Genomic DNA, 27,969 nt, shown 5'->3' with positions numbered 1-27,969 from the left:
CGACAGTGGCGGAGAAGACCCGGAGAGGCTCTGCGTTGTGGAGTGGCGCTCCTTGGGCTGGTGGCGGACTGCAGGGTGCTGGCGCCGCGGCTGAGGAGAACGGCGAGTGGGTTCGGCATTTCCCGTTGGGGTCTCCGCAACGATGAGTGCTGCCAGAGAGTCCCATCCGCACGGGGTGAAGCGTTCAGCCTCCCCAGACGACGATGTAAATAACAATGGCGGAGTGGTGGAGGGTTGAGGCCTACTAAAGGCTCGGGTAGGCCGGGAAGGGTGGATGAAGACGGAGGAAGCGTCTGAGGTGACCTGAAGGGGGAGGGCCGAGGGGGAGGACCGAGAAGAATGGGAAATATCCCTTTTGCTTAATTTGAGTTGGAATGTTTGAAGAGGTCCGCATGCTAAGAGCCGGAGGCCTGCGTAGGAAGGGGAATCGAGGAAGGAAATCCTGAATGGTTGAGAAGTGAAAGAGCTTAGTCAAGGGACCATGTTTGCCTGTTCGTGGGCTGATGAAGCTTCTTTATGGGGCCTTTCTATTCAGTAGAAACGGCAAGATCCTCCCTGTTTTAGGCTTAAAATGCTACTGTGACAAAGTCAAGATGTTCATGCAAATTTGGACAGATTTTTCTGGCCGGGATTATTTTTGCAATGTACTGTTAAGAGTTAAACTTAACTGTACTATTAAGAGGAAACCAAGAAAATATTGAACGGAAAAATGGTACCAGGGGAATAATTTGGTTCTGGCGCACCGTGCTGAGGCCTAATACGTTGAGACGTAGAAGCCCGTTTCGATGTCAAGTACCTCTCTTCCCTCTCCTCCCTCCCCCTACAGTTGCCAGTTTAAATTGCAAAGCATTCATTCCTTAAAGTAAACCATTAAATATTTACTGCTGTGCCAGGTGTTGGGAATTCAAAGATGAATAACTGTGGTGTTTATCTTAGGCCTTTTGTGTTTGTACTAGCCCCTAGCGCGGTGTCATGGACGCTGCAGTAACCAGTAAACGTAAAACTGGGTCCTTCATACAATGGATAAATGCCATGGAAACGTTGATGGGGAAACTGGGGGGGGGCGATGGAGAGGTCATAGTTAAGAGTGAAGAAGGGAGGACATCTAGTATTCTTTAGGTTGTTTAAAGTGCTGTCAATTTCTGAATGTGTAGAGTTTATTTTCTATAGTGCAGTTGAGTTCCTTTCATAATATTTTACTTTGCGAACTATAAAAAGCTCACTGAACACTGTTAGTGCATCAGTTGTAGCAAATGAGATGATGTTAAGACTCATCCCTCTTTGGGTAAGTGGTGGGGTTAGGTCCAGAATAGTAAGGCTCTTTACTGAAATTGATTTTAGCTGTGCAGAAAGATTAGTAATCAGTAAAGATTTGGGGACAAATAGTTATATAGTGAGATTTATTCATTCCCGCTGTTCCTCCCTACAACTGGCTTTGAGATCTTTTCTTGTTAATGTGGTAGGCCAGTACCTACCAGGAATGTATCTAGGCTTTTGAGTAATCTGGGTGCCCTTTTAAAAACTATTACATTGTTTTCCTCCTGGTATTTAACTGCGACTTGATTGCTAGAATGTCAAGCACCTGTTTTGCTAGAATCAAAGAAATAATCCTTTAGTTTGACACAAAACTCTAGGTGATATTAGGTAATTTAACAGTTAAAGGGATTAAGTAATTAAATCTCTACAGCTTTTGATGGGATCAGTTTAAACTAGATGACCTTTAAGACCTTTTCCAATCCTATAAGCATTTTCTTTAAAAGAGGTGGTTACGGTTGCAATTCAAGATTAGGTCCTAGGACCTTCACACATTATCTGAAAAGGATTATGTTGCTAATTCTATATTTTAGTGCAATACAGTAGTAACTTGTCCCTTGACAGTGATTTTTTTTTTTAGTCAGTTTCTTTAATATTAATTTTGTTTTTGTTGGTAATTGGGAGTTATCTTTAAGTGCTTGTGTTTTTAATCTTTTAAGCATAATATATATTTTTAATAGATTTATTTTATTTATTGGCTACGTTGGGTCTTTGTTGCTGTGCGCGGGCTTTCTCTAGTTGTGGAGAGCGGGGTCTACTCTTCGTTGCGGTGCAAGGGCTTCTCATTGCAGTGGCTTCTCTTGTTGCAGAGCACAGGCTCTAAGGGCACAGGCTTCAGTAGTTGTGCCTCACGAGCTCTAGAGCACAGGCTCAGTAGTTGTGGCGCACGGGCTTAGTTGCCCTACGGCATGTGGGATCTTCCCAGACCAGGGCTCGAACCCGAGTCCCCTGCATTGGCAAGCGGATTCTTAACCACTGCGCCACCAGGGAAACCCCAGAATATAATATATTTAAGTTTTTTAAATATATGTCTACGTTTAGAAAATAACCCAATTATAGTGTGTAGTTGGTCAGCAATTTCTAATAAACCTCTGCATGTAAAAGATAATCAAAGTTTTCTTTGCCCACTGACCTCACACATTTAATGGGGGTAACAAATCATTGAATCCAGTTGTAGGAAAACGCTGACAATGGTAGAAATAAATTCTAAGAGTTACTACAGTGTGTACTGAGGAGGAGGTAAATTGACTGCTGTTCTATAATAAGGGTATTAAGGATGAAGCCAACTTAAAAATGGTTTCATTGGTTTGATTGGAGGGGAGAATTGAAAGCTATCTTTCAGGAAGTAAGAGGAATGGGGAGGTTAATTTCAGTAACTGGTGGAGAATCTCTAAGAATGTATCAGGCACCCATGTGCTTTTTAGAATGCAGCACTTGAGCAAGGTACTTGCTACTCTATGCCAGGTCCAGGGAACAGTGATTTAGTGAGAATCAGAACTTAAGCTTCACTGGTACTTTGTTTTTTGGTTTTTTGTTTTGTTTTAACTATATTGAGCCAGAAACAGTTAAGAACTAACTAGTCTATGAAAAAATATGAACTGTCAGATGGAAAGAAGTAGAGATTTGGAACTTAGGTAGCCAAAAGGAATAGCCATAAGTGGGTGTCCAGTATGGTACAAATACTTCAACTCTCATATGCCCCGGAGGGAGGGTCATCATTGTTTGATATATGTATTATTCTATTAGTCTTTTATGAATAATATTCAAAAGAATAAAAGGATAGTAAGAACAACTTTATTAGAAATTTTGATATGAAGTGAACCATAGCAAACCTAGTTTTCTTGATTTTTCACTATATATATACCCAAAATGTTTAGCATTTTCTGAATATAGCTAACAGCTTATCAGTTGTCATGTGTGAAACTGAAACATATAATTTCAGATTTCAAATCTGTTTCTAATAGATTTTAGCTTTATTTTAGTTCTTGGATTTGCATCATCAAAATATGATACTTGAAGAATTTTTTTGAAGTGTTTTCATTGCTCATAGTTTTGTGTCAAACGGGGTTTGTCTTCTTTGCTCTATAATTGCAAAACATTTTCATTTTTAGATTATAAACTCAATTAGAATGATCAATCCAATGAATGTTTTTCATTTCTATATTCCTTCTAGTCACCTGCCCTCGGTACTTGTCCACTTACAAACCATATCAAGTAAATTTTGGTGTACAAATATCATAAAAGATGATACTAAATAGTCACATACCTCTTTAGAAAAACGGGATGGTCCAGGCTGTTGTAGCAATATTGCAAAATATTGCAAGATGAAGTTCTTCCTATTGAATGGCTTTCTAGATGAAAGTACCATATATTTTTGTTATTTTGTCTCTCATTGACTCCCGGTTGGAGAAAAGTTACCTAGTATTTCATCATCCAAAAACTCATTTAATTGCAGTTAAGTTTGCCATTATCATTAGTTTAGACACTACCTGTTATTTTGCATTCACCTTGTTATTCGTCTAATAATTGTGAAATGCCTTCTGTCAGTTTTCAGTTTTTTACTCGGTTGTCATGAGTAGAAATTAAAATTTTCAACTGGGTCCAAAGAGAGCTAGAAGCATACAACAGAGGGGTGATGTCTTCTTGAAAGATGATGCAGCACTTTGGACAACATGATGAGGAAACTTTTCTACCACTTTTCTATCTTAGTCATTTTTAGCATATTTGGGAATGATTAATGAATTATAATGAAATAATTCTTAAATTTGTTTCAATATGTAGGGAAAAATATCGCTAGGATTCCATAATATATATTAGATTTATAAAAGGGTTCAATAGACCCATTTGATAATTACAAGATAGAATGAGTTCTATTCTTTTTTTAAAAAAAATTAGTAAATTTTCTCTTTGTTCTTTGGAAGACCTTTAAGTAAGAATAAAAGTCCTAACAGGTACTTCCCTGGTGGCACAGTGGTTAAGACTTTGCACTCCCAATGCCCGGGGCCTGGGTTTAATCCCTGGTCAGGGAACTAGATCCCACATGCATGCCACAACTAAGAGGTCGCATGCAGTAGCTAAGGAGGCAGCCTGCCACAACTAAGACTGGGCCCAACCAAATAAATATTAAAAAAAAAAGTCCTCACACATCAGTCCTTACAAATAAGGAAAGTGTTCAAAAAAGAAACTAAAATTGGGTCCAGTTGACTCTGATATTGTACTGTTCTTTAGAATATCAATATAGCCAGAGTTTTAAGTTCAGTTAATAGCTGTAGCAGCCTCCTGGGTTCAAAGTATTAGGTACCCTAGGGCCCTGCAAGGCTCTAAGGCAGTAGGTCTCAAAGTGTGGTACCATACATCAGCAGCATCAGCATCTCTTAGGAATTTGTTAGAAGTGAAATAAATTTTCAGGCCCCACCCCAGATCTGCTAAGTTTGAAACTCTTGAGGTGTAGCCCAGCAGTTTGTGTTTTAACCAGCCCTCCAGGTAATTCTTATAGTATAAACTTTTGAAAACCAGATCTCTGGCTGCAAAAGAACTAAAGGACTTTCCCTTAAGGTAACAGAAAAGGAGTATATTCTAATTCGAATATTATGCATATGCTTAACTTCCTAAGCAAGAGTGAGTCCAGTTTATAGTGAAAACTGACAGGGGGAAAAAGCTTGGGATTTACTGGTAGACTCTAAATTTTTAAATATTTATTACTATGCAAAAAAGATTAATTGGCTAATTTCTTTTCCAGCTTGGATCTAGCAATTGGGAGGCAGCAGACTTAGGTAATGAAGAAAGAAAACAAAAGTTCTTGAGACTTATGGGTGCAGGAAAGGTAAGCATCAGACAGAATACATTTTTACCTTTTCTGTGAAAATAATGCCCTTTTTTATGTATGTTAAGTGAGGAGGAAAGAATACACTTGGATCCCATTTTACTGTTCTGCATGACTACTTTAGGCTTTCGGAAATATAGCTGACCTCACTGAGCTGCTTCTAGGATTCTCAGTGCCACTGGGTGGTAATGTTTAGAGACTGCATAGAGAAAAAATTTGGTTTGAGGAGACTCCCGTGGAAGAAAGAAAACATGAAAGTTCATGATTTGCCATCTGTTAGCCTGATAATTTGATACAAGGTACTTCTGGGCAGACCATTTGGTAGGTCTTTCATATTTTATAGTTCCTTCCAGCCCTTGAAGTAGTAGCCAAGGGAATAGCCTTTGTCAAAAACTTAATTTTAAAAATGTTCAGTATATTTTGAAATCTTTTTCAGTTCGATTAACGTAATAGAAGATATAAAATATAGGTGCCAGGAGACATCACGTGTTGGAAAAATCTCTTGTTCCTAGCAATTAATTTTTACATGCAAATACAGTGATCTCTAAATACTGATTTTTTTTTTGTAAGCAAGTACATTTATTTTCCTAACACTGTCCCAGTAATCTTTCTGCAAACCTGATGTGGAAGAAAAAGGAAAACTTTTTTCTCTTTTAAGCTCTTTAGAAATAAGTTCTGCCCTTTGTTTTTTATTTGTATGGGAATGCATTTTACCAACAGCTGTTGACTACTACATGCCAGGCACTGTACTAGGTCCTGGGTGGGGGGGTCACGTAGATTAGTAACATAAGTTTGGAGCTATCATGTGCTGGAGGAAACCAGATAATAACAATATAGAATTATAATTGCTATGGAAGAGCTATGCACATAATGCTGTGGAATTAACAGGCAAGGGAAGCTCACTCTGGCTTAGCAGCACAAGAAAGCTTCCCAGAAATAGAATTGATCTGAATCTGAGGGGATTAAGAGTTAGCCAGACTAGAACAGTGGATTTGGGCATAGGGAGAGATCATGTAAGATGTTAAGCCCTATACAAAGGAAGCATTTGTATGATATCACATTAATCCAGATTTCCCAATAATTTGTGATTTGTCATAGAAAGTAGTGTGAAGTTTCTCTTGGTTCATGCAAATAAAAGATTTTGCTAAGGATATATAAAGTAATAGTTTAAGGGTATGCTCAACCTAGTAGGATCACATTTCTTTAAGTACCTAGGAAGAAACACCCTAACATAAAATGTATGAAATTTAGCTACCGATAGTCAATTATATCTCAATAAAACAGGGCGGGGGTGGGTGGAGAACAAATTGTTCAATTAAAAAAAAAATTTGGCTGCTGATCAGTGGGCATAACATACGTTAAATTCTTTGCTAACAAGTGCAAAGATCATAGCTTTGATCTTTTACGTAGGCTGTTTAGATTTATACTATTTTATGGCCCCAAAGTACATTCCTAATCCTAGCCACTGAGTATTTTATTGGTCACAGGGAGAACCAGCTGAGGAAGTATGATAGACCAGTATAATACTATCATCTTAGAATAACTTGATGCCATTATGTATATTCAAATCTTGTTATGAGGTGTCTTCTGCAATAAAGGAACAAACTACTGAATTATTGATTTGCTTTTGTGCTAATAACATGTAAGGCAATAAGCATTAATGCTTGAACCTTTTCAGGAGTATCATCTTTGGGTATGGAGAATGTGTCATGATTTCACAATAGGGTGATTTGTTATTTACTATATACACAGATAATTGGTTAAGATTGCTTTGCAAAGTCAAATTTAATCTCACTTTCACTCAGTTTTAGTGAACAATTTCCCTTTTTCAGTTGGTTTTTTTTTTCTTAATTGAGGTATAACTGATTTACAATGTTGTATTAGTTTCAGGTATACAGCGAAGTGATTCAGTTATGCATATATATAGATAGACAGATTGATATTCTTTTTCAGATTCTTTCCATTATAGTTTATTATAAGATCTTGAATATAGTTCCCTGTGCTATATAGTAGGACCTTGTTGTTTATCTATTATATATATATATAGTAGTTTGTCTCTGTTAACCCAAAATTCCAAATTTATCCCTCCCACCTCCTTTCCCCTTTGGTAACCATAAGTTTGTTTTCTATGTAAGTCTGTTTCTGTTTTGTAAATAAGTTCATTTGTATCATAATTTTTAGATTTCATATATAAGTGATATCATAATATTTGTGTCTCTCTGTCTGACTTCACTTAGTATGATACTCTCTGGGTCCATCCATGTTGCTGCAAATGGCATTATTTCATTCCTTTTTATGGCTAAGTAGTATTTCATTGTGTGTGTGTTTGTGTACCACTTCTTCTTTATCCATTCACCTGTTGATGGACATTTAGGTTGCTTCCATGTCTTGGCTGTTGTAAATGCTGCTGCTATGAACATTGGGATGCATATATCTTTTTGAGTTAGTTTTCTCTAGATATATGACCAGAAGTGGGATTGCTGGATCATGTGGTAACACTTAGTCTTTTAAGGAACATCCATACTGTTTTCCATAGTGGCTGCACCAATTTACATTCATACCAACAGCATCGGAGGGATCCTTTTTCTCCACACCCCCCTCCATTATTTATTATTTGTAGACTTTTTGATGATGACCATTCTGATCAGTGTGAGGTGATACCTCCTTGTAGTTTTGATTTGCATTTCTCTAGTAATTAGTGATGTTGAGCATTGTTTCATGTGTCTGTTGGCCATCTGTTTGTCTTCTTTGGAGAAATGTCTCTTTAGGTCTTCTCGCATGTTGATTGGGTTGGGTTGTTTTTGTTTGTTTTGTTTTTGGTATTGAGCTATATGAACTATTTGTATATTTTGGAAATTAATGCCTTGTTGGTTGCATCATTTGCAAATATTTTCTCTCATTCCATAGGTTGTCTTTTCATTTTGCTTATGGTTTCGTTTGCTCTGCAAACACTTTTAAGTTCAATTAGGTTCCATTTGTTTATTTTTGTTTTATTTCCATTACTGTAGGAGACGAATCCAAAAAAATAATGCTGCGATTTGTGTCAGAGTATTTGGCCTGTGTTTTCCTCTAGGAGTTTTGTGGTATATGGTCTTACATTTATGTCTTTAATGCATTTTGAGTTTATATTTGTATATGGTGTTAGAGAATGTCCTAATTTCATTCTTATGCATGTAGTTGTCCAGTTTTCCAAGCACCACTTCTTGAAATTAGTGGTCTTTTCTCCATTGTATATTCTTGCCTCTTTCATCATAGATTAATTGACCATAAGTGCATGGGATTATTTCTGGGCTTTCTATCCCGTTCCATTGATTTCTGTCTGTTTTTGTGCCAGTACCATACAGTTTTGATTACTGTAGCTTTGTAGTATAGTCTGAAGTTAGGGAGTGTGATTCCTCCAGCTCTGTTCTTAAAATTGTTTTGGCTATTTGGGGCCATACAAATTTTAAAACTATTTGTTCTAGTTCTGTGAAAAATGACATTGGTGATTTGATAGGGATTGCATTGAATCTGTAGATGGCCTTGGGAAGTATAGTCACTTTAACAATACGGAGTCTTCCACTTCAAGAACACGGTATATCTTTCCATCTGTTTGTGTCATCTTCAGTTTCTTCTATTAGCATCTTATAGTTTTCACAGTACAGTTCTTTGGCCACCTTAAGTAGGTTTATTCCTAGGTATTTTATTCTTTCTGATGTGACGGTAAATGGGATTGTTTCTTTAATTTCTCTTTCTCATATTTCATTGTTACTGTATAGAAATACAACCAATTTCTGTATATTAATTTTTTATCCTGCAACTTTACCGAATTCATTGATGAGCTCTGGTAGTTTTCTGGTGGCATCTTTAGGATTTTCTATGTATAGTGTTATGTCATCTGCAAACAGTGACAGTTTTACTTCTTCCTTTCCAATTTGGATTTCTTTTATTTCTTTTTCTTGTCTGATTGCTGTGCCTAGGATTTCCAGTACTATGCTGAATAAAAGTGGCAAGAGTGGGCAGCCTTGTCTTGTTCCTGATCTTAGAGGGAATGGTTTCAGCTTTTCACCATTAAGTATGATGTTAGCTGTGGGTTTGTCATATATGTATGCCTTTATTATGTTGTGGGTTTGTCATATATGTATGCCTTTATTATGTTGAGGTAGGTTCCCTCTATGCCCACTTTCTGGAGAGTTTTTATCATAAATGGATGTTGAATTTCATCAAAAGCTTTTTCTGCATTTATTGAGATTGTCAACTGAAAAAGTGCACAACCTAGAAGTTGAGAATTATGTTTTATTTGGCGGATTTTCTGAGGACTTAAGCCTAGAAGATAGCCTCTCAGATTGCTCTGAGGGACTGCTCCAAAGAGGTAAGGGAGGAACCAGGATGTATAGGAGTTTTGCAATAAAAACCGGATAGTTGGAACATCAAAAGATTACTGTTAATTAAAGAAACTGTTAAGGGAAACCAGACATGTCAAGTTAATGAATTTAACACTTTTCTACATCTAGGAAGATGCAAGACTGGACTCATTGAAATCATTCATTTGATTTGCACCTTAACTATCTAGGGCCAGTGTCCTTCTTTTCTCCATTCTGAATCCCCACAGGGTGCACGGTTGGGAGTAGCTGCAATGGCTGCTGGTTTGATGGCTGCAACATCCTTTGTTTACTGATAGGGCAGCATTTTTCATTCACAGTGCTTCCCCTTGATCATAAATTCAACCAACATTTGGGAAGCATTTCATGACCAATTTTGTCCCACAGTGCTAGGAAGGCTCATTCCTAGATCAGCCAAAGATTCTGTTGATAGGCCACTCAAATTTTTGGATTAGGACCTGTTAATAATCTACACCTATCTTGCTAGTCTGCTATGACCTAGAAAATGTTTTCTCTTGTTGCTTCTTTCCATACGAGAGTTGCACTGTTACAGTTATCCTGTGTAGAGTTTTTTATATACATATATATATATATATATATATATATTTGTGTGTGTTTGTGTATGATCAACTGTTTCAAGACCTTTAGCCATCATTAATTTTTTTGGAGACCTGGTTACACATTGGGTAAGAGGCAATCTTATAAACTAGACAGGATAATTAATATAGTCAGTAACATTAATAAGGTCATAGTACAGCAGAGAGAGACACAGAGCATAAACAATTCAGGAACAAAGAGAACAAATTAAAACAATGATTAATAGATAACTAATAAGAACCTGCTGTATAAAAAAATAAATAAAATTCAAAGAGAAAACAGTGATTAGTATAACTAGTTGTAATCTGGTCACAGTAAACCATCAAGTCCATAGGAGAGCCAGGTGGAGAAGCCAAATATGGAAGGATTAGGTAGAGAGGAAAAAATATGTTTTATTTTTGTTTATAAAAGAATACTTGATCAACTTGTAGGTCATAGCATAATAGAGGAAAAGTTTTTCTGGAAAACAAAGAGGAAAAGCCAATATATTTCCCCAAAAAAGTCATAAAGTTATAAATCATATTTATAAATTCATTCAGTCCCATGTAATTCCTGTTGATTTGGATAAAGTAGTCAGGTTTTACATTAGAGTTTTGTCATTTCTTACCCAGTTCAGTGGCATGATCTAAAAGTTATCAGAAACTTATACTTGTTAAAAAGTCCTTTTTATGAATCATCTTGAAGATCTTCCTTTTATAAAAGCATCAGAATAAAACAATGACTATTTATAAATGACAGGACTTAAAATGCCATGGTTAAAGATCTGATTACAATGCAGTTGACAAGGAACTTGGATATTTCGATAATAACTAGAATTATGATTGATAACATTATGCCAGGATATCTCAGATTTTAGTAATTTCATATAAATTTTGGAATATCTGTATTAATGACATTTATACATACAATATAACATAAGGTTCATCACTAGTTACTTGGCAGTGTTTTGCAAGTATTGGTTGGCCAAAAAGTTCATTTGGTTTTTCCATAGGTTGTCTCTAGTAGCACTTAGTTGTCTTTAACTTCATTCGAAACAATTTTGTTAGATTGTATTGTGACAGTTGTCATATCAGTGTGCATTTTAAAAAAACTTTATCAAAACTGGTGAATTTTTGTGTAGCCATTTTAATATTGAAGAGGAAAAAAAAGCAACAGTTTCAGCATATTATGCTTTATTATTTCAAGAAAGGTAGAAACACAACTAAAACACAAAAAAAGATTTGTGCAGTGTATGGAGAAGGTACTGTGATAAAGTACCTTTGACTGATTGAATGTGTCAAAAGTGGTTTGCAAAGTTTTTTGCTGGAGATTTCTTGCCGTACGATGCTCCGTGGTCAGGTAGACCATTTGAAGTTGACAGCAATCAAGACATTAATTGAGAACAGTCAATGTTACACCACATGGAAGATAGCCTACATAGTCAGAATATCCAAATCAAGCACTGAAAATCATTTCCACCAGTTTGGTTATGTTCATCGCTTTGATGTTTGGGTTCCTCATAAGTTAAGTGAAAAAAACCTTCTTGACCGTATTTCCACATGCGATTCTCTACTAAAACCTAACAAAAACGTTCCGTTTTTAAAACAAATTGTGATGGGTAATGAAAAGTGTATACTGTAGAATAATGTGAAATGGAAGAGATCATGGGGCAAGCGAAATGAACCACCATCAATCACACCAAAGGCCGGGCTTCATCCAAAGAAGGTGATGTTGTATATATGGTGGGATTGGAAGGGAGTCCTCTATTATGAGCTCCTTCCAGAAAACCAAATGATTAATTCAAAAAAGTACTTCTCCCAGTTAGACCAGCTGAAAGCAGCACTCGACGAAAAGCATCTGGAATTAGTCAACAGAAAATGCATAATCTTCCATCAGGATAACACAAGACTGTGTGTTTCTTTGATGACCAGGCAAAAACTGTTACAGCTTGGCTGGGACATTCTGATTCATCTGCCATATTCACCAGACATGGCACCTTTGTATTTCCATTTATTTCGGTCTTTACAAAATTCTCTTAATGGAAAGAATTTCAATTCCCTGGAATACTGTAAAAGGCAGCTGGAACAGTTCTTTGCTCAAAAAGATAAAATTTTTAGGAAGATGGAATTGTGAAGTTGCCTGAAAAATGGCAGAAGGTAGTGGAACAAAACAGTGAATACGTTCAGTAAAGTTCTTGGTGGGACTTCCCTGGTGGTCCAGTGGCTAAGACTCCACACTCCCAATTCAGGGGACCCAGGTTCGATCCCTGGTCAGGGAACTAGATCCCACATGCCCCAACTAAGAGTTCACATGTTGCAGCTAAAGATCCCATATGCCACAACTAAAAATCCTGTGTGCTACAACTAAGACCCAACACGGCCAAATAAATATTTGTTTGTTTATTTTTGGCTGCATTGGATCTTCGTTGCTGCACGCAGGCTTTCTCTAGTTGCGGTGAGGGGGGCCACTCTTTGTTGCAGTGCACAGGCTTCTCATTGTGGTGGCTTCTCTTTTTGTGGAGCACGGGCTCTAGGTGCACAGGCTTCAGTAGTTGTTGCTCGTGGGCTCTAGAGTGCAGGCTCAGTAGTTGTGGTGCACAGGCTTAGTTGCTCCGCGGCATGTGGGATCTTCCCGGACCAGGGCTCGAACCCGTGTCCCCTGCATTGGCAGGTGGACTCTTAACCACTGTGCCACCAGGGAAGTCCCTAAATATTTTTTTAAAAATAAATAAAGTTCTTGGTGAAAATGAAAAATGTGGTGTCTTTTGTTTTTACTTTAAAACAGAATGAACTTTTTGGCCAACTGATTAATTTATCATACCAGATAAGCTAATTAGTTTGACATTACTCTCTGAGGTGCCTTGGTTCCTTTGAAGCATCCCAGAGTTAGCTGGAGGTCAAAAGAACTTTAGAATTTGATATTTGGGAAGTTTGTCAAAAATATCAACACTTGGTCAAATAGGATCATATGTCACTGTGAAATAATACTTAACCACAGTGACAAAAGATTTCAAAAGCAAATATAGATCACTTAAAGACAGAGAAACTCACACAATCCATTGTCAGAAGCAGTGTTCTAAGAAACCTTTGTTCTTTAAACAGAGGAACCAAATCCAGTCGTGTACCAGTCTACTTTTAATAACAAAATCCATTTACGTAATTAAATTCATTCTGAGTTTAGTCAATCCTGACCGTGTATAAAATTCTTTTCTCAGGGTTCCTTTTCCACAATCCTTCTATCATTTTCTATATCCGTATTATTTTGTCTCTTACTTTTCTCATCTAGAAACAACTAGCTCTAGGACAAAATTATTTTCTTTTCCCTTAACAAAATGCAAATCCATTCCTCATACCTTCTTTGTTCACAACACACTTATTTTTCTAGCATACTGAACTGTTTTTCTGTATTATTTCTAGTAGCTTTAATTTCATATTTAAATTAGAATTCTCAACCCTTAAAAACTTCGATTTCTAGTGAATACTAAGAAGTAAGCAATTATGAACTGTCTTTTACATTAGCATTCTGTAGATTGGTGAACATAAATACCAATTTTTATAAAGTTTCATCTCAATTCTGCCAACTTTTACACCTTTGACGTTAGTTTCTCTTAGGACCCAATCAACAAGTCTTGGTATTACAAGGAGTCCTAGAAGCTTTCCTTTCTTTTATTCTCTGACCATTTTATCTATTTTGTATAAAAGGCTCTGGGGTCCCCAGTGAGGGGTTGAGCCAACTGACTCAGGCCCTTTTGTCAACTTGATTAATTGGCCTAATTGTTGCCCCAAGTAATTGTTGGTCAGGTACCTCAGTGTAATTTTCTTCCACCATTTAAATATATATATTTTAAACAGGGGTAAATAGAGCGGACTTGCTTGGGGTCCTTTAATGTTGGGTACCAGTACAGTGGAGGGGGGGTTCCATTTGGCCCATTGAACCTTAGGTAATGTTGTATCAAGATGTTTTGTTTTAATCCCATTAACATTCATTTTATTTATCCCATTTTAAAGTAATCATCTTAAGATTTCTTTATCCATTTGGGATAAGTTCCATTAAAAAGTTTACCTTGTAGGGAAAGAGTCTCTAGACTTTCCCTTTAGTTTTTTCTCTTATTTTTCTGTTAACCTAATTAATTATTCTAATGTTTTTATTAGCATCTGTAAGATCCATTGAGGGAAAGCAGAAACCACAATAAGGTTTCCCAAACCAGTTTTTTTGGTTTGTTTTAAACTAAACGAGTTCTTAGGTAAACCATTATATATTTTTTTCCCACCTTTAATTTTTTTTTTCCCCATAGATATCAATAAAACACCTGTTTATAATGAGAGTTCTCTAAAAATTTACCAATTTAGAAGTTTCTCCAATTTAAAGGATCTGTCGTCTGGCCATTAATGAGATATATGTTAATAGTGACTTAAACCAATAGGATGCAAGAGGCTTCCCCACAGGAGAGTGTGAAGGATGCGACCTAAACAGATCCAGAAAGTTTACTCCCAAAAATAGTCTAAGAAAGTAAAGGCCCTCACTAAACAGGCTGACGCAATGAAGGTTAAGATGGCAAAAATTCGGACAAAAGCCTGCTCAGGGGGCTTCCGTGGTGGCGCAGTGGTTGAGAGTCCGCCTGCCGATGCAGGGGACACGGGTTCGTGCCCCGGTCTGGGAAGATCCCACATGCCGCGGGACGGCTGGGCCCGTGAGCCATGGCCGCTGGGCCTGCGCGTCTGGAGGCTGTGCTCTGCGGCGGGAGAGGCCGCAGCGGTGAGGGGCCCGCATACCATAAAAAAAAAAAAAAAAGCCTGCTCAGAATCTCAGTCTATTCGATTGGCTGCTAAATGTACACCATATGTGTACCTTTTGGATGACAGAGACCAAGTACTCAAAACACACACACACACACACACACACATGCACGCGCGCGCGCGCGCGCACACACACACGCCTGAAGATCAGATAAAACATTTACATCTCAAAGACACAGGAGGAGGAATGCAACTTCCCCCTAGAAGGGCTTTTGTTTTTTTAACATCAGAATTCTGAAAATATGTTTTTATCAAGCCAGCTTTTTCTAACATAGCTGCGTATACAATAAAAGAGCACCATTTAGTCATTTTCAGAGCAAGATTTCCTTTATTTACTTGCAGGTATGAGCTCTGTACATACATGAATCTGGCTAGAGTGCTAGTTGGAGGTTGGCTTTCTGACGCCCCTCATTTCTCTGAGAGAATCTGTTTCCCATTTGAACTTGAATTTCTCAGGCATAAAATTTTATTAGTACACTTTTATCCTGACACATTCTTGTCAAGATAGCCAATTTGAGGAAAATGTCAGGTAAACCTCTTACCTAACCAACCGTTCAGCTGAGACTGCTCAGTATCTTTCAAACTGAGGAAATCCTGGTGTCTTTCAATTGAGTTACCCTAGTATCTTTCAGGTAGGGGGCACTTTCTCCCAGTGTCTTTCAACTGGGCTCCCCTAGTATTTTTCAACTAGCAGGGGCCACTCCCCAATATCTTTTAACTGGGGAGCCAGTACCTGTTAGAGACCGCCAAATAAAACTCAGGATCATCAGCCAGTAATTGGGAGATCCAAGAGCCAGGAGGGACTCACCCAAACTCATCTGGACTCTGCGGAGCCGGATGGGCACAACAGGCCTCTGCTGGTACCAAGGCCCCAGTTCCTTGTAGAGTTCAGGCAAAGCAGAGACGTCTGCTCTGAGTCTCTTCCTGGTCACCAAAACTGTCAACTGAAAAAAATACACAGCCTAAAAGTGGAGAATTATGTTTTATTTGGCGGATTTCCTGAGGACTTAAGTCAGCCTCTCATATTGCTCTGAGGGACTGCTCCAAAGAGGTAAGGGAGGAGCCAGGATATACGCATTTTGCATCAAAAACTAGGTAGTCGAAACATCAAAGGATTACTGTTAATTACAGAAACTTAATTATGGAAAACCAAACATGTCAAGTTAATGAATTTAACACTTTTCCAGGTGTGGGAAGTTTCAAGAGTCTGGACTCATTGAAATCATTCCTTTGATATACACCTTAACTATCTAGGGCCAGTTTCATGCTTTTCACCATCCTGAATCCCCTCAGGGTGCACAGTTGGGGGTGGCTGCTGGTTTGATGGCCACAATATCCTTCATTTACTGATACAGCAGGCCACAGCATCTTGTGATACAAGATGATCATTTGGTTTTTATTATTCAGTTTGTTAAAGTGGTGTATCACACATTGATTTGCAGATATTGAAAAATCCATGCATCCCTGGGATAAATCCCACTTGATCATGGTGTATGATCTTTTTAATGTTTTGTTGGATTCGGTTTGCTAGTGTTTTGTTGAGGGTTTGTGTGTCTATGTTCATCAGTGATATTGGCCTGTAATTTTCTTTTTGTGTGTTATATTTGTCTGGTTTTGGTATCAGGGTGATGGTGGCTTCATAAAATGAGTTTGGGAGTGTTCCTTCCTCTGCAGGAGGTTTTAGAAGGATAGGTGTTAACTCATCTCTAAATGTTTGATGGAATTCCCCTGTGAAGCCATCTGGTCCTGGACTTTTGTCCGTTGGAAGTTTTTAAATCATCGTTTCAACTTCAATACTTGTTATTAGTCCCTTCATATTTTCTATTTCCTCTTGGTTCAGTCTTGGGAGATGGTACCTTTCTAAGAATTTGTCCATTTTTCCTAGGTTGTCCATTTTACTGGTGTATAAATTGGTTGTAGTAGTAGTCTCTTGTGATCTTTTGTATTTCTGTGATGTCAGTTGTAACTTCTCCTTTTTCATTTTTAATATTGATTTGAGCCCTTTTTTTCTTTATGAGTCTGGCTAAAGGTTTATCAATTTTGTTTATTTTTTCAAAGGATCAGCTTTTAGTTTCATTGATCTTTTCTATTGTTTTCTTATTTCTGCTCTGATCTTTATTTCTTTCCTTCCTTCTGTTAACTTTGGGCCTTATTTGTTCTTCTATCTCTAGTTGCTTTAGGTGTAAGGTTAGGCTGTTTGAGATTTATCTTCTTTCCTGAGGTAAGCTTGTATTGCTATTAACTTTCCTCTTATAACTGCTTTTGTTTTCTGTTTTTTCTCATTTTGTTTACTTATATATTTTTTATTGAAATATAGTTAAGTTACAATGTGGTGTTAATTTCTGGCATACAGCAAAGTGATACTTTGCTGTACTATATATATATTCTTTTTCATATTATTTTCCATTATAGTTTACTACAAGATATTGAATATAGTTCCTGTACTATAACTAGGACTTTGTTGTTTATTTTATTTTTTATTTTAATTTAATGTTTATATTATATTAGAGTACGGTTGATTTACAGTGTTGTGTTAGTTTCAGGTGTACAGCAAACTGATTCAGTTATAGATATACATATATCCATTCTTTTTCAGGTTCTTTTCCCATATAGGTTATTACAGGATATTGAGTAGAGTTCCCTGTGCTATACAGTAGGTCCTTGTTGATTATCTATTTTATATATAGTAGCGTGTATATGTTAATCTGAAATTCCTAATTTATCCCTCCCCTCCCACCTTTCCCCTTTGGTAACCATATGTTTGTTTTCAAAGTCTGAGAGTCTTTTTCTGTTTTGTAAATAAGTTCATTTGTATCATTTTTTTAGATTCCACATATAAGTGATAGCATATGATGTTTGTCTTTTTCTGTCTGACTTCATTTAGTATGATAATTTCTAGGTCTATCCATGTTGCTGCAACTGACATTATTCTTTTTTATGGCTGAGTAATACTCCATTGTATATGTGTACCACACCACAGTATCATATGAGATTTCTCTTTCTCTGTCTGACTTACTTCACTCAGTATGACAGTCTCTAGGTCCATCCATGTTGCTAAAAAGGGCATTAATTCCTTCTTTTTAATGGCTGAGTAATACTCCATTGTTTACATGTACCACATCTTCTTTATCCATTCCTCTGTCAATGGGCATTAGGTTGCTTCCCTGTCTTGGCTGTTGTAAACGGTGCTGCAATGAACATTGGGGTGCATGTATCCTTTTGGACCATGTTTTTCTCTGGATATATGCCCAGGAGTGGGATTGCAGGGTCATATGGTAGCTCTATTTTTAGTTTTTAAAGGAACCTCCATACTGTTCTCCATAGTGGCTGTACCAGTTTACATTCCCACCAACAGCGTAGAAGGATTCCCTTCTCTTCACACCCTCTCCAGCATTTATTGTTTGTGGATTTTTTTTTTTTTTTTTTTTTTTTGCGGTATGTGGGCCTCTCACTGTCGTGGCCTCTCCTGTTGCGGAGCACAGGCTCTGGACGTGCAGGCTCAACGGCCATGGCTCACGGGCCTAGCCGCTCTGCGGCATGTGGGATCTTCCCGGACCGGGGCACGAACCCGTGTCCTCTGCATCAACAGGCGGACTCGCAACCACTGCGCCACCAGGGAAGCCCTGTTTGTGGATTTTTTGATGATAGCTGTTTTGACTGGTGTGAGGTGATCCCTCACTGTAGTTTTGATTTGCATTTCTCTAATAATTAGCAATGTTAAACATCTTTTCATGTTGGCCATCTGTATGTCTTCTTAGGAGAAATGTCTGTTTAGGTTTTGTATTCTTTTAGTTTTCACTTGTCTGGGAAATTCTTTATCTCTCTTTCTATTCTAAATGATAATCTTGCTGCATAGAGTATGCTAGGTTGCAGGTTTTTCCCTTTTAGGACTTTGAATATGTCTTGCCACTCCCTTCTGTCCTGCAGTGTTTCTATAGAGAAGTCAGCTGATAGACTTATGAGGGTTTCCTTGTAAGTAACTTTTTCTCTTGCTGCCATTAGAATCCTCACTTCCACTTTTGCCATTTTAATTATAATATGTCATGGTGTAGCTTTGCTTGGGTTCATCTTGTTTCCGACCCTGTTTTTCTTGTACCTGGATATCTGTTTCCTTTTGGTTTGGGAAGTTTTCAGCCATAATTTCTTCAAATGCATTTTCAATCCCCTTTTTTCTTTCTTCTTCTGGGATCCTATTATGTGTAGATTGACTCGCTCTATTTTATCCCATAAGTCTCGTATATTGCTTTCATTTTTTTTCACTTGTCTTTTTGTCTGCTGTTCTGATTGGGTGATTTCCATTATTCTGTCTTCCAGATCACTTATTTGTTCTTCTGCATTATTTAGTTCGCTATTTATTGCCTTTAGCTCAAGTTTTGTCTTGGCAGATGAGTTTTCTAATATTAATTGGCTCCTCTTTATAGTTCTAGTTTCTTGTAACAGTGATCTGCATTTCTTCTGATAGTCTTTGTTAATTCCTTTAGTATTTTTATTACCTTCTGTTTGGACTCGGGGTCTAGTAGACTGGAGAGGTGTTTCATCGTTTGTACTTCCAGGGGATTTCTCTTGTTCTTTTAGTTGGGAGCAGTTCCTGTGTTTCTTCATTTTACTTGTTTCTCTGACTCTATGACTTTAGGAGAAACAGTTATCTACTGTGGTCTTAAACGGCTGTTTTTATGTGGGAATGCCCCTGTGTAGCCTGAATGAGTCTAATATTTTTGGTACAAAGGTTGTTTTTAGTATGGATGACTGCCACGTCTTTCCTCAATGCGTGCTTGCCCTTTTCCCCTTGATAGGGGGTGTGATTTGTGTTGTGGTGACCAGAGCCTGCACTGGATGTTGAACAGGGGCCTCCAGTTTTTTCTGTAGCTGTTACAGCCCTGCCAGGGGCAGGGTCTGCTTCCCAGGTGTTGGAGTAAAAGCACTCAGATCCGTTGCTAAACTGCAATGTGAGGTAGATGGGACTAGAGTGCTCCCACTGGGAGAGGAGCCACTGGGTATTCTTCCCAGGAGCTGTCCACTGGAAAGTATGCTCTGTGGTGTTTCCTGTCACCTGTCATGAGTACTCACAAAGTACACTGTTGTTGGCACTGCTCTTGGCCCCGCTTCAGCTGTGGGAATGCAGTCAGTTGGCCCAGATGCCCCTCAGGCGCACTTATCAGAAAGCAACCAGTGCAGATCTGCCAAAGTCAGGCACCATGACCCACCATAGTCGGGCACCTGGACCCACCATGGGATCTATGGAATTAGCCCTGGACCCGCCCTAATCACAGAAGCACCAATAATCTGCTTGGATGTCCCCCAGGTGCTGAGCTTACAAAGGCACCAGAGGCATAAATCTGCCAAAGTCTCAAAGGTGCTGGCTGGACACAGCTCATATTTCAGCCCCACCTCTGTGTGTAGGCAACCATCAGGGCTTGTCTACTAGCAGAGCTCATAGAGTCAAGAGTTGTGCCCACTGTGAGCACAAAGAGAATGAGGCTGCTGTGGTGGGGTCCTGACCCTCCCTTCATGAGCACATTACCAGTGGGGCTTCTATGGTGGACCCAGGCATTATCCTGCTCACACCTTGTGGCCTGGGCCATACTCCAATACATTTTGGCTGTCTCCGCGCAGTCAACCCCAGTCCTCTCCCCAGGTCTGTCCCCTAAAGCCTGAGTTTTAGCACCCAGCCCCCTCGCACCAGCACACACACATCTCAGGCTGGGGAGTAAGTAGAGCGAGGTGGCCAGGACCATCAGTGCTGGTCTCTCTTTGTTCTGCCTTCCTAAAGCCTGTTGCTGCACTCCTCTGAGCCAGTGAAGCTCACTTTTCTGTCCTGGCTGATTTTTCCCAGCTGGTGAAGGGGGTTCTTGGGGTTAGAGAACCTTTCCTCTTACACAGCTCCGTCTCCCAAAATTGTTTTGGATTTGTTTTTGTAGGTCTTTCACCTTTTGTTCTCTTCTCTTGTGATTTGATGACTATCTCTAGTGTTGTGGATAATTTTGTGTGTATATCTATTATAGATTTTTAGTTTGTGGTTACCATGAGATTTTTGTAGAGCGGTCTGTATGTATACGTGATTGTTTTAAGTTGCTGTTCTCTTAATTACAAATGCATTTTTGAAATCCTGTGTTGGTACTCTCCTCCCCTCACAATTACTGTTTTTGATATCTTTTTTTTTTTTTTTTTTTTTTTTTTTTTGCGGTACGCAGGCCTCTCACCGTTGTGGCCTCTCCCGTTGGGGAGCACAGGCTCCGGACGCACAGGCTCAGCGGCCATGGCTCACGGGCCCAGCCGCTCCGTGGCATGTGGGATCTTCCCTGACCGGGGCACGAACCCGACGCAGGGGACTCCCAACCACTGCGCCACCAGGGAAGCCCTTGATATCATATTTCATATCTAATTGCTTTGTGTATCCCTTAACTGCTTATTGTAGATACAGATAATTTTTCTACTTTTGTCTGTCAGCCTCCCTACTGGTTTGCATTTGGATTATTTCCTATGTTTGCCTTTGTCTGTGAGCTTTTTCATTTCTTAATTTTCTTGTTTCTAGTTGTGGCCTTTTCTTTTTCATCTAGATAAGTTCCTTTAGCATTTGTTCTAAAGCTAGCTTGGTGGTGCTGAATTCTTTTAGCTTTTATTTGTCTGTAAAAGTTTTGATTTCTCCATCAAATCTGAACAGGAGCTCTGCTAGGTAGAGTATTCTTGCTTGTAGGTTTTTCCCTTTCATCACTTTTTTAAATATATCGTGGCACTCCTTTCTGGTCTGCAGTTTCTGTTGAAAAATCAGCTGATAGCCTTATGGAATTCCCTTGTATGTTATTTATTGCTTTTCCCTTGCTGCTTTTAATATTCTCTTCTATCTTTAATTTTTATCATCTTGATTACATTGTGTCTTGGTGTGTTCCTTGATTCTTTGCACTTCCTGGACTTGAGTGACTGTTTCCTTTCCCAGGTTAAGGAATATTTCAGCTATTATCTCTTCAAATATTTTCTCAGGCTTTTTCTTTCTGTTTTCTCTTTCTGGGACCTCTTTAATGCTAATATTAGTGTGCTTGATGTTGTCCCAGAGGTCTTTGAAACTGTCCTCATTTCTTTTCATTCTTTTTTCTGTTCAGTGGCAGTGATTTCCAGTACTCTGTCCTCCAGCTCACTGATCCATTCTTCTATATCACTCAGTCTACTATTTATTCCTTCTGGTGTATTTTTCATTTCAGTTATTGTATTTTTCATCTCTGTTTGGTTGTTCTTTAAATTTTCTAACTCTTTGTTAAAAACTTCTAACTTCTTGCTCTGGTATCCATTCTCCTCCCAAATTCTTTGGTCATCTTTACAATCATTATTCTGAACTCTTTCTCAGGTAGATTGCCTATCTCCAGTTAGTTCTTCTGGGGTTTTATCTTGTTCCTTCATCTGGAACATATTCCTCTGCCACATCATTTTGTCTAAGTTGGTATTTTTATGTATGTGGTAGGTTAGTTACATTTCTTGACTTTGGAGAAGTGGCCCTCTAGGATGTGTCCTATGCATCCCAGCAGTGCACTCCCTTCTCGCCACCCAAGCTATATGCTCTAGAGTTTCCTCCTAAGAGGGCTGTGTGGGTCCTTCTGTTGTGGTGGCCTGACTATGTGGGTGATCTGGTGGGCTTGGTTGGCCCCTAGTCTGGTTGGTTGCCAGGCCCTGCCTTGTGCGGATGCTGCTGGCTGCTGTTCAACAGGTCCTGGTCATGAAGTGACTGCTTGCAGAACCCTAGGGGGCCCCAAGGCTAGTGCTGGCTGGGTGGTCAGAGTCAGGTTCATGAAGACTCTGGGGCTGTTGCCCACCCATTGGCAGGTTAAGCCGGATTCTGGAGGCAACGGGGCAGTCAGAGCTGGTTCCTGGAGTCTGGCTGCAGGGCCCCTGGATCCCAGAGCACATAAAAGATTTGGGGTTAGGAGGTGGTTCTTGACACAGTTGGTTATGGGGTCCAGGGTGTCCTGAAGGTTGCATTGGCCTGCTAGCGGGCACAGTCTGGCCTGCTGTGGGCAGACTTGGTCCGTAGTCTGCGGGAATCATATTTTTCTTGCATCTGGTGTCTGCCCCCTGGGTGGTGAGGCTGCTCTAGAGGCTTGTGCAGGCTTCCTGGAGAGAGGGGCTAGTGTCTGCCCACTAGTGGGTGGAGCTGGGTCTTAGTCCTCTCATGGGCAGAGCCATGTCTAGGGGGCATATCTTGAGGTGGCTGTGGGCTCAGTAAGTCTCTAGGCAGCCTGTCTGCTGAGGGGTGGGGCAGTGTCCCTGCCCAGTTAGTTGTTTAGCCTGAGGAGTCCCAGCACTAGCACCTACAGACTGTTGGGTGGGATAAGGTCTTGGAACTAATGAGCCAAGATGTCAGCCACCAACAGTGTTCCCCGGTATTCTGCCATCAGTGTCTGTGTGCCTAGGGTGAGCCACAGTCCCCTACCACCCCGTGTCTCCAGGAGACTCTCCAAGACTAAGACGTAGGTCTGGCCCAGGTGCCTATCAAATTACTGCTTTTGCCCTGTGTCCGGGTGCATGTGAGATTTTGTGTGCTCCCTCGAAGAGTGAAGTGTATTTCCCCCAGTCCTGTGGAGCTCCTGCAGTTAAGCCCCAGTGGCCTTCAAAGCCAAATGCTCTGGGGGCTCATCTTCCTGGTACCAGACCCCTGGGCTGGGGAGCCTGATGTCAGACTCAGAACTCTCACTCCTGTAGGAGAACCTCTGCAGTGTAATTATTCTCCAGTTTGTGGATCACCCACCCCAAGGGGTATGGAATTTGATTATATCCAGGTTGTTGTGGTTCCTTCTTGATGTCTTTAGCTGTAGAAGATCGTTTCCGGTGGTTCCCAGTCTTTTTCATCGGTAGCTGCTCTGCAGATAGTTGTGATTTTCGTGTGCTCGTGAGAGGAGGAGCTCAAGATCTGTCTACTCTGCCATCTTGGCCAGTCTCCCACACACTTTATTTACCTTGTGAAACTGATGCCGAAAACTCGGCGTCTGTGCACCAGTATGGAATTGAATCTCAGAGACAGAGTTCTGGGTGAAGTAGAAGAGAACAGCTTTATTGCTCTGCCAGGCAAAGGGGGACACAGCAGACTCAGTACCTCTCATTTGGTGAGGAGTTTCATAGCAGTGGTTCAAAGGCAGGGTTGCTGATAAGGATCAGGGTGTGTGCAGGGCCTGGCTTCAGGTGGTCTGATGAGTTTCTGTGACTTAATCTGGCCTCAGATGGTCTCTTGAAGAGCTTCTCTGGTTCCTTTAATCTGGGATAAAGAATGCTAACATCTTACATTTGTTGGGGGTTTTCGTTTTGTAAAGAACTCATTGTTATGTGTATCCCTTCAGGCAGAACCAGGACCCTATCCAAAGGCTACACTGTTGTTTCTTGACTGCTCCTCCCTTGTCTCTGCATGGCAACAGTTCAAATCTGCCCTTTGGAACTCAGGGAGTGTCACGAAGGCTGGAGTCTGTTCCCTATAAACAAGAAACTGGGGACACGGAAAGGCTTCCATGCCCGGGAGCCCCACAGGCTCATGCTTGGTTTCAAAACTAAATATGAACCATGAAGAGTGGATTGGAACTGATAAATTGAGAGGAATTATGTAAGCTGATTAGTTGGTAACTAATTACCAATTAGTTGAGTCAGATTTATTTTTATGTTTTATAGAACTAGATTGTTTTAAGTTCTGTGCTTTTTGATAGTTTGAAAGTGGGTGTTTATTGTAGTCAAAAGTAATGAGCTAGCTATTTGTGGTATGTTGTTAAATAGTAATGGTTATTTTTATGTTTTATATTTTAATTTCTATCACATTGTTCATTATAAATCTATTCTTTTTATTCAGTTAAATCTCATTTGCTTTCTTTCCATGATATATGCCTGAGACATCAGAAAGAGAAGGTGGAAAAATCAAAGCAACTCATTTTACTGGCATTTTAGGAAAGAAAATGTTTAGATTGATCCACTTTTCTAGCTGTCTATCCCATTTAAAATTCCAGCTTGAACTCTACATACTTTCTATCCCCTTCCTCTGCTTGGTTTATTGTAATTACACTGCCTTCAGACATACTGTAATTTACTTACTGATTTTGTGTCCCCTCCCCATCCCTATCCATGCAAGAATGTAAGTTCCATAAAGACAGGGATCTTAATTTAGTTCTTTTTCTTCACTGTATCCCATAAGCCTGGAATATTGTCAGGCACATAGTAGACACTTAATAATTATGTTGAATTAGTGGTGTCAAATTCTAATAAATTTCCTGCCTTCTTACAGAAAGAACATACTGGTCGTCTTGTTATAGGAGATCACAAATCCACATCTCACTTCCGAACAGGTAAGAAAGTAAAATATAATTAAAGTGGAGGTGCTAAATTTGGAATATGAAATACTTGTACATATTTTGGGATATTCTAACTTTCGTGTATAATTGTTGATTAGTTCTAATGATTTAGAAATATATGTAGTATATGTAAACATGTTACGTATATCATTTAACAGTTAGTATATACTTTCATAAAAGATTTGAGTATATGTACATCGATATGATATTCTAACCAAGAAACTGACCAGTTTCTGTCTTCATTTTTACTAACTCACAACATGTAGTATTTTAATTGTAGTGAGGTTTTATGCCTCATCTTGCCAACTATAGTATCTAGAGTTTACATGTATTTTGTAAATTATTTAATATACAGTGTTATAGTTGGCATATTATACTGGTTTTTAGTTTATTCACTGAGTTTTGCTCTGAAATCTTCAAAGAGTATAAACTCATTGGAATGCCTGAAGAAATTAATTTTTCTTTTAATTTTGGGGGAAAAACTTTAAAAGTAAAAACAGAAAATGAATTAGAATTTGGATTTGAATTCAGTCTGCTGAAAAGTAAAGTTTTATCCCATTTAAAATTGGCCCTAATCTTAGACATTAGAAATTAATAGGCGTTTTATATTTCTGGTGTTGAACAGTTATTTCAAATTGATTTGCACTGCTACAAAAGGCAAAAGAGTCCCTGAGCTTTGGCAGAATGGAAATATATTTAACTGTTGCATTCATTCTTTTAAAATATGAAATTCTTCTTGTATTTACAAATTGAAATGTCATGTACAGAAAGCTTCACTGGTATTGGTAATGTTCTACTTCTTGGGTGGTAAGTTTATAGGTGGTTGTTTAGTATTCTGCTTCATAACTTATATATATAACAATATATGTTAAAATAATTTATATATCAAATGTTGCATGATAAAATTACAAATAAGTTTATGTTGGTGCAGTAAACTGATATGCAAAGAAAGGCATAAAGGGAAGCCATTCCAAGGTCATTTTACATTTTATTTAGCCATTCTCTAAACAGAATTGTGTGCCTTTTCATTATTTCTGTTCAAAGACAGAAGCTTTTGTTTGTTGGAGGATTTTTTCTGCATGACTAGGAGGAAACTTTCAGGAGAACCATTATTAGACTATAAATAAACTAAAACATGATGCCCAAAGTTCTTAGTAATTAATAGTTACAATATGTAAACTTAAGCAGTTCTGAGATTCCTGTATCTGGTTTGAATTATTACATGGGAAAAATTAAGTTTTTCATCTTTAATAAACAACTTGTGCTTCAGGGGCTTGGTTACTAAAGAAGTAATCATAAATACATCCTTCAATTATTTTATCTGTTGGGTAACTACCTATGGTTTATAAACCCATCCACAAAATTCGCTGTAAAATTAGTCACAGTTAGAGAAATCAGCCCTGAATATAATAGCATCTGTATTGTGGGTTTTTTGTGTAATCAAATATTTTTATTAATTTGACTGAAACATAATCAAAGTACACTGGACATACAGGGGAAGAAGACAAGAAAATTAACGAAGAACTGGAGTCTCAATATCAACAAAGTATGGACAGTAAATTATCAGGAAGATATCGACGACATTGTGGACTTGGCTTCAGTGAGGTAGTAATTATGTATTTTCATTAAGTGGGAAGATAATTTCCAATTTGATTATCATTTATTTGTGTTAAATTACTCTAGCGATCAAGAATCCTATGTAGAAAGCTTTCTTTATGAAGTTACATTTTTACATGCCAAACTAGGTCTTTGTAGATAATGAGAATAGACATTTTTGACAGTTTTAGAAATATGTTTTCTGATACTAGCTTAATATAAATTCTGCTTAGATAATCATTAGGGCACATCTTAAGTAGGCATGAACAACATACAAGTTACATGAAATATTTCATGTAAATACCGGTTCAGGAGAGTTTTCTTGGTTGTTTCCTACATCATCTCTTTTCATGTAATAACTATTGGTCCATTACTCCAAAGTAATGTAATATGCAAAACATTGATAACTGTTTAAATATTCCCATGGATCAGTGGTTAACTTGCCTTATTTACTTAAAATAATACTGTTTCCATCAGGAAGATAATAATATATTATTTTCAAACTAGGGGGGAGGGGAGAAGGTGAGTGAGCCCTTTCTTAAACCAAAATCCTACTCAAGTCCCAGTGTATAAAACACATGGAGGTGCCTGAGTCCTCATTTCTTCCCTAGGCAGCCTCTGATCTTAAACTGTTAATGGCTAGGGAGTGAGGCAGAAATTTGGGGGTCTCTTCCAGTTTTTGTACTGGATAATGTATTTTAATGGCTGTTGATTGATGTTTTTAGGTAGATGATCATGATGGAGAAGGTGATGTGGCTGGAGATGATGATGATGATGATTCACCTGATCCTGAAAGTCCAGATGACTCTGAAAGTGATTCAGAGTCAGAGAAAGAAGAATCTGCTGAAGAACTCCAAGCTACTGAGCACCCTGATGAAGTGGAGGATCCCAAAAACAAAAAAGATGCAAAAAGCAACTATAAGATGATGTTTGTTAAATCCAGTGGTTCATAACTCCCAAACACTTAGTCTTTGTATTAAAAGTAAGCCTTATTGTTATAATGCACAGTGGAGGACTGCTTATAGAGCACAGACCTTTGTATTATAATTTTTAAAAAGGCCCTTTTAAATAATTACAAAGAGTGTTTGCTTTCAGATGCCATGGGTTACACTTTTATGGGCATGACTATAACCATTTTTGTAAACAGTAAGAGTTGTATAAAATAAGAAATAAATACAATACTCAACTTC

The 27,969-nt window shown here is 38.6% G+C and overlaps 1 protein-coding gene across 2 annotated transcripts; it reads left to right on the top strand.

Moving 5' to 3' along the window:
- Nucleotides 1-27,969, top strand: C7H11orf58 (chromosome 7 C11orf58 homolog). 2 transcript variants are annotated; one of them, XM_022555788.3, is made up of 5 exons: nucleotides 2-205; nucleotides 5,054-5,137; nucleotides 25,117-25,177; nucleotides 26,679-26,788; nucleotides 27,505-27,969. In XM_022555788.3, exons 1-5 carry the CDS (start codon nucleotides 143-145, stop codon nucleotides 27,730-27,732), a joined length of 546 nt encoding a protein of 181 aa, XP_022411496.1. In that variant the 5' UTR covers nucleotides 2-142; the 3' UTR covers nucleotides 27,733-27,969. The 2 variants fall into 2 exon arrangements, with proteins under 2 accessions (XP_089771223.1, XP_022411496.1); XM_089915097.1 differs by lacking the exon at nucleotides 5,054-5,137 and having other exon boundaries at nucleotides 1-205.

This window comes from Delphinapterus leucas, chromosome 7, assembly GCF_059928025.1.
Source record: "Delphinapterus leucas isolate spDelLeu-1000000601 "Yukka" chromosome 7, BTC_Dleu_Yukka2, whole genome shotgun sequence".
Classification (NCBI taxonomy): domain Eukaryota; kingdom Metazoa; phylum Chordata; class Mammalia; order Artiodactyla; family Monodontidae; genus Delphinapterus; species Delphinapterus leucas.
This window is presented reverse-complemented; position numbering and strand designations above follow the sequence as displayed.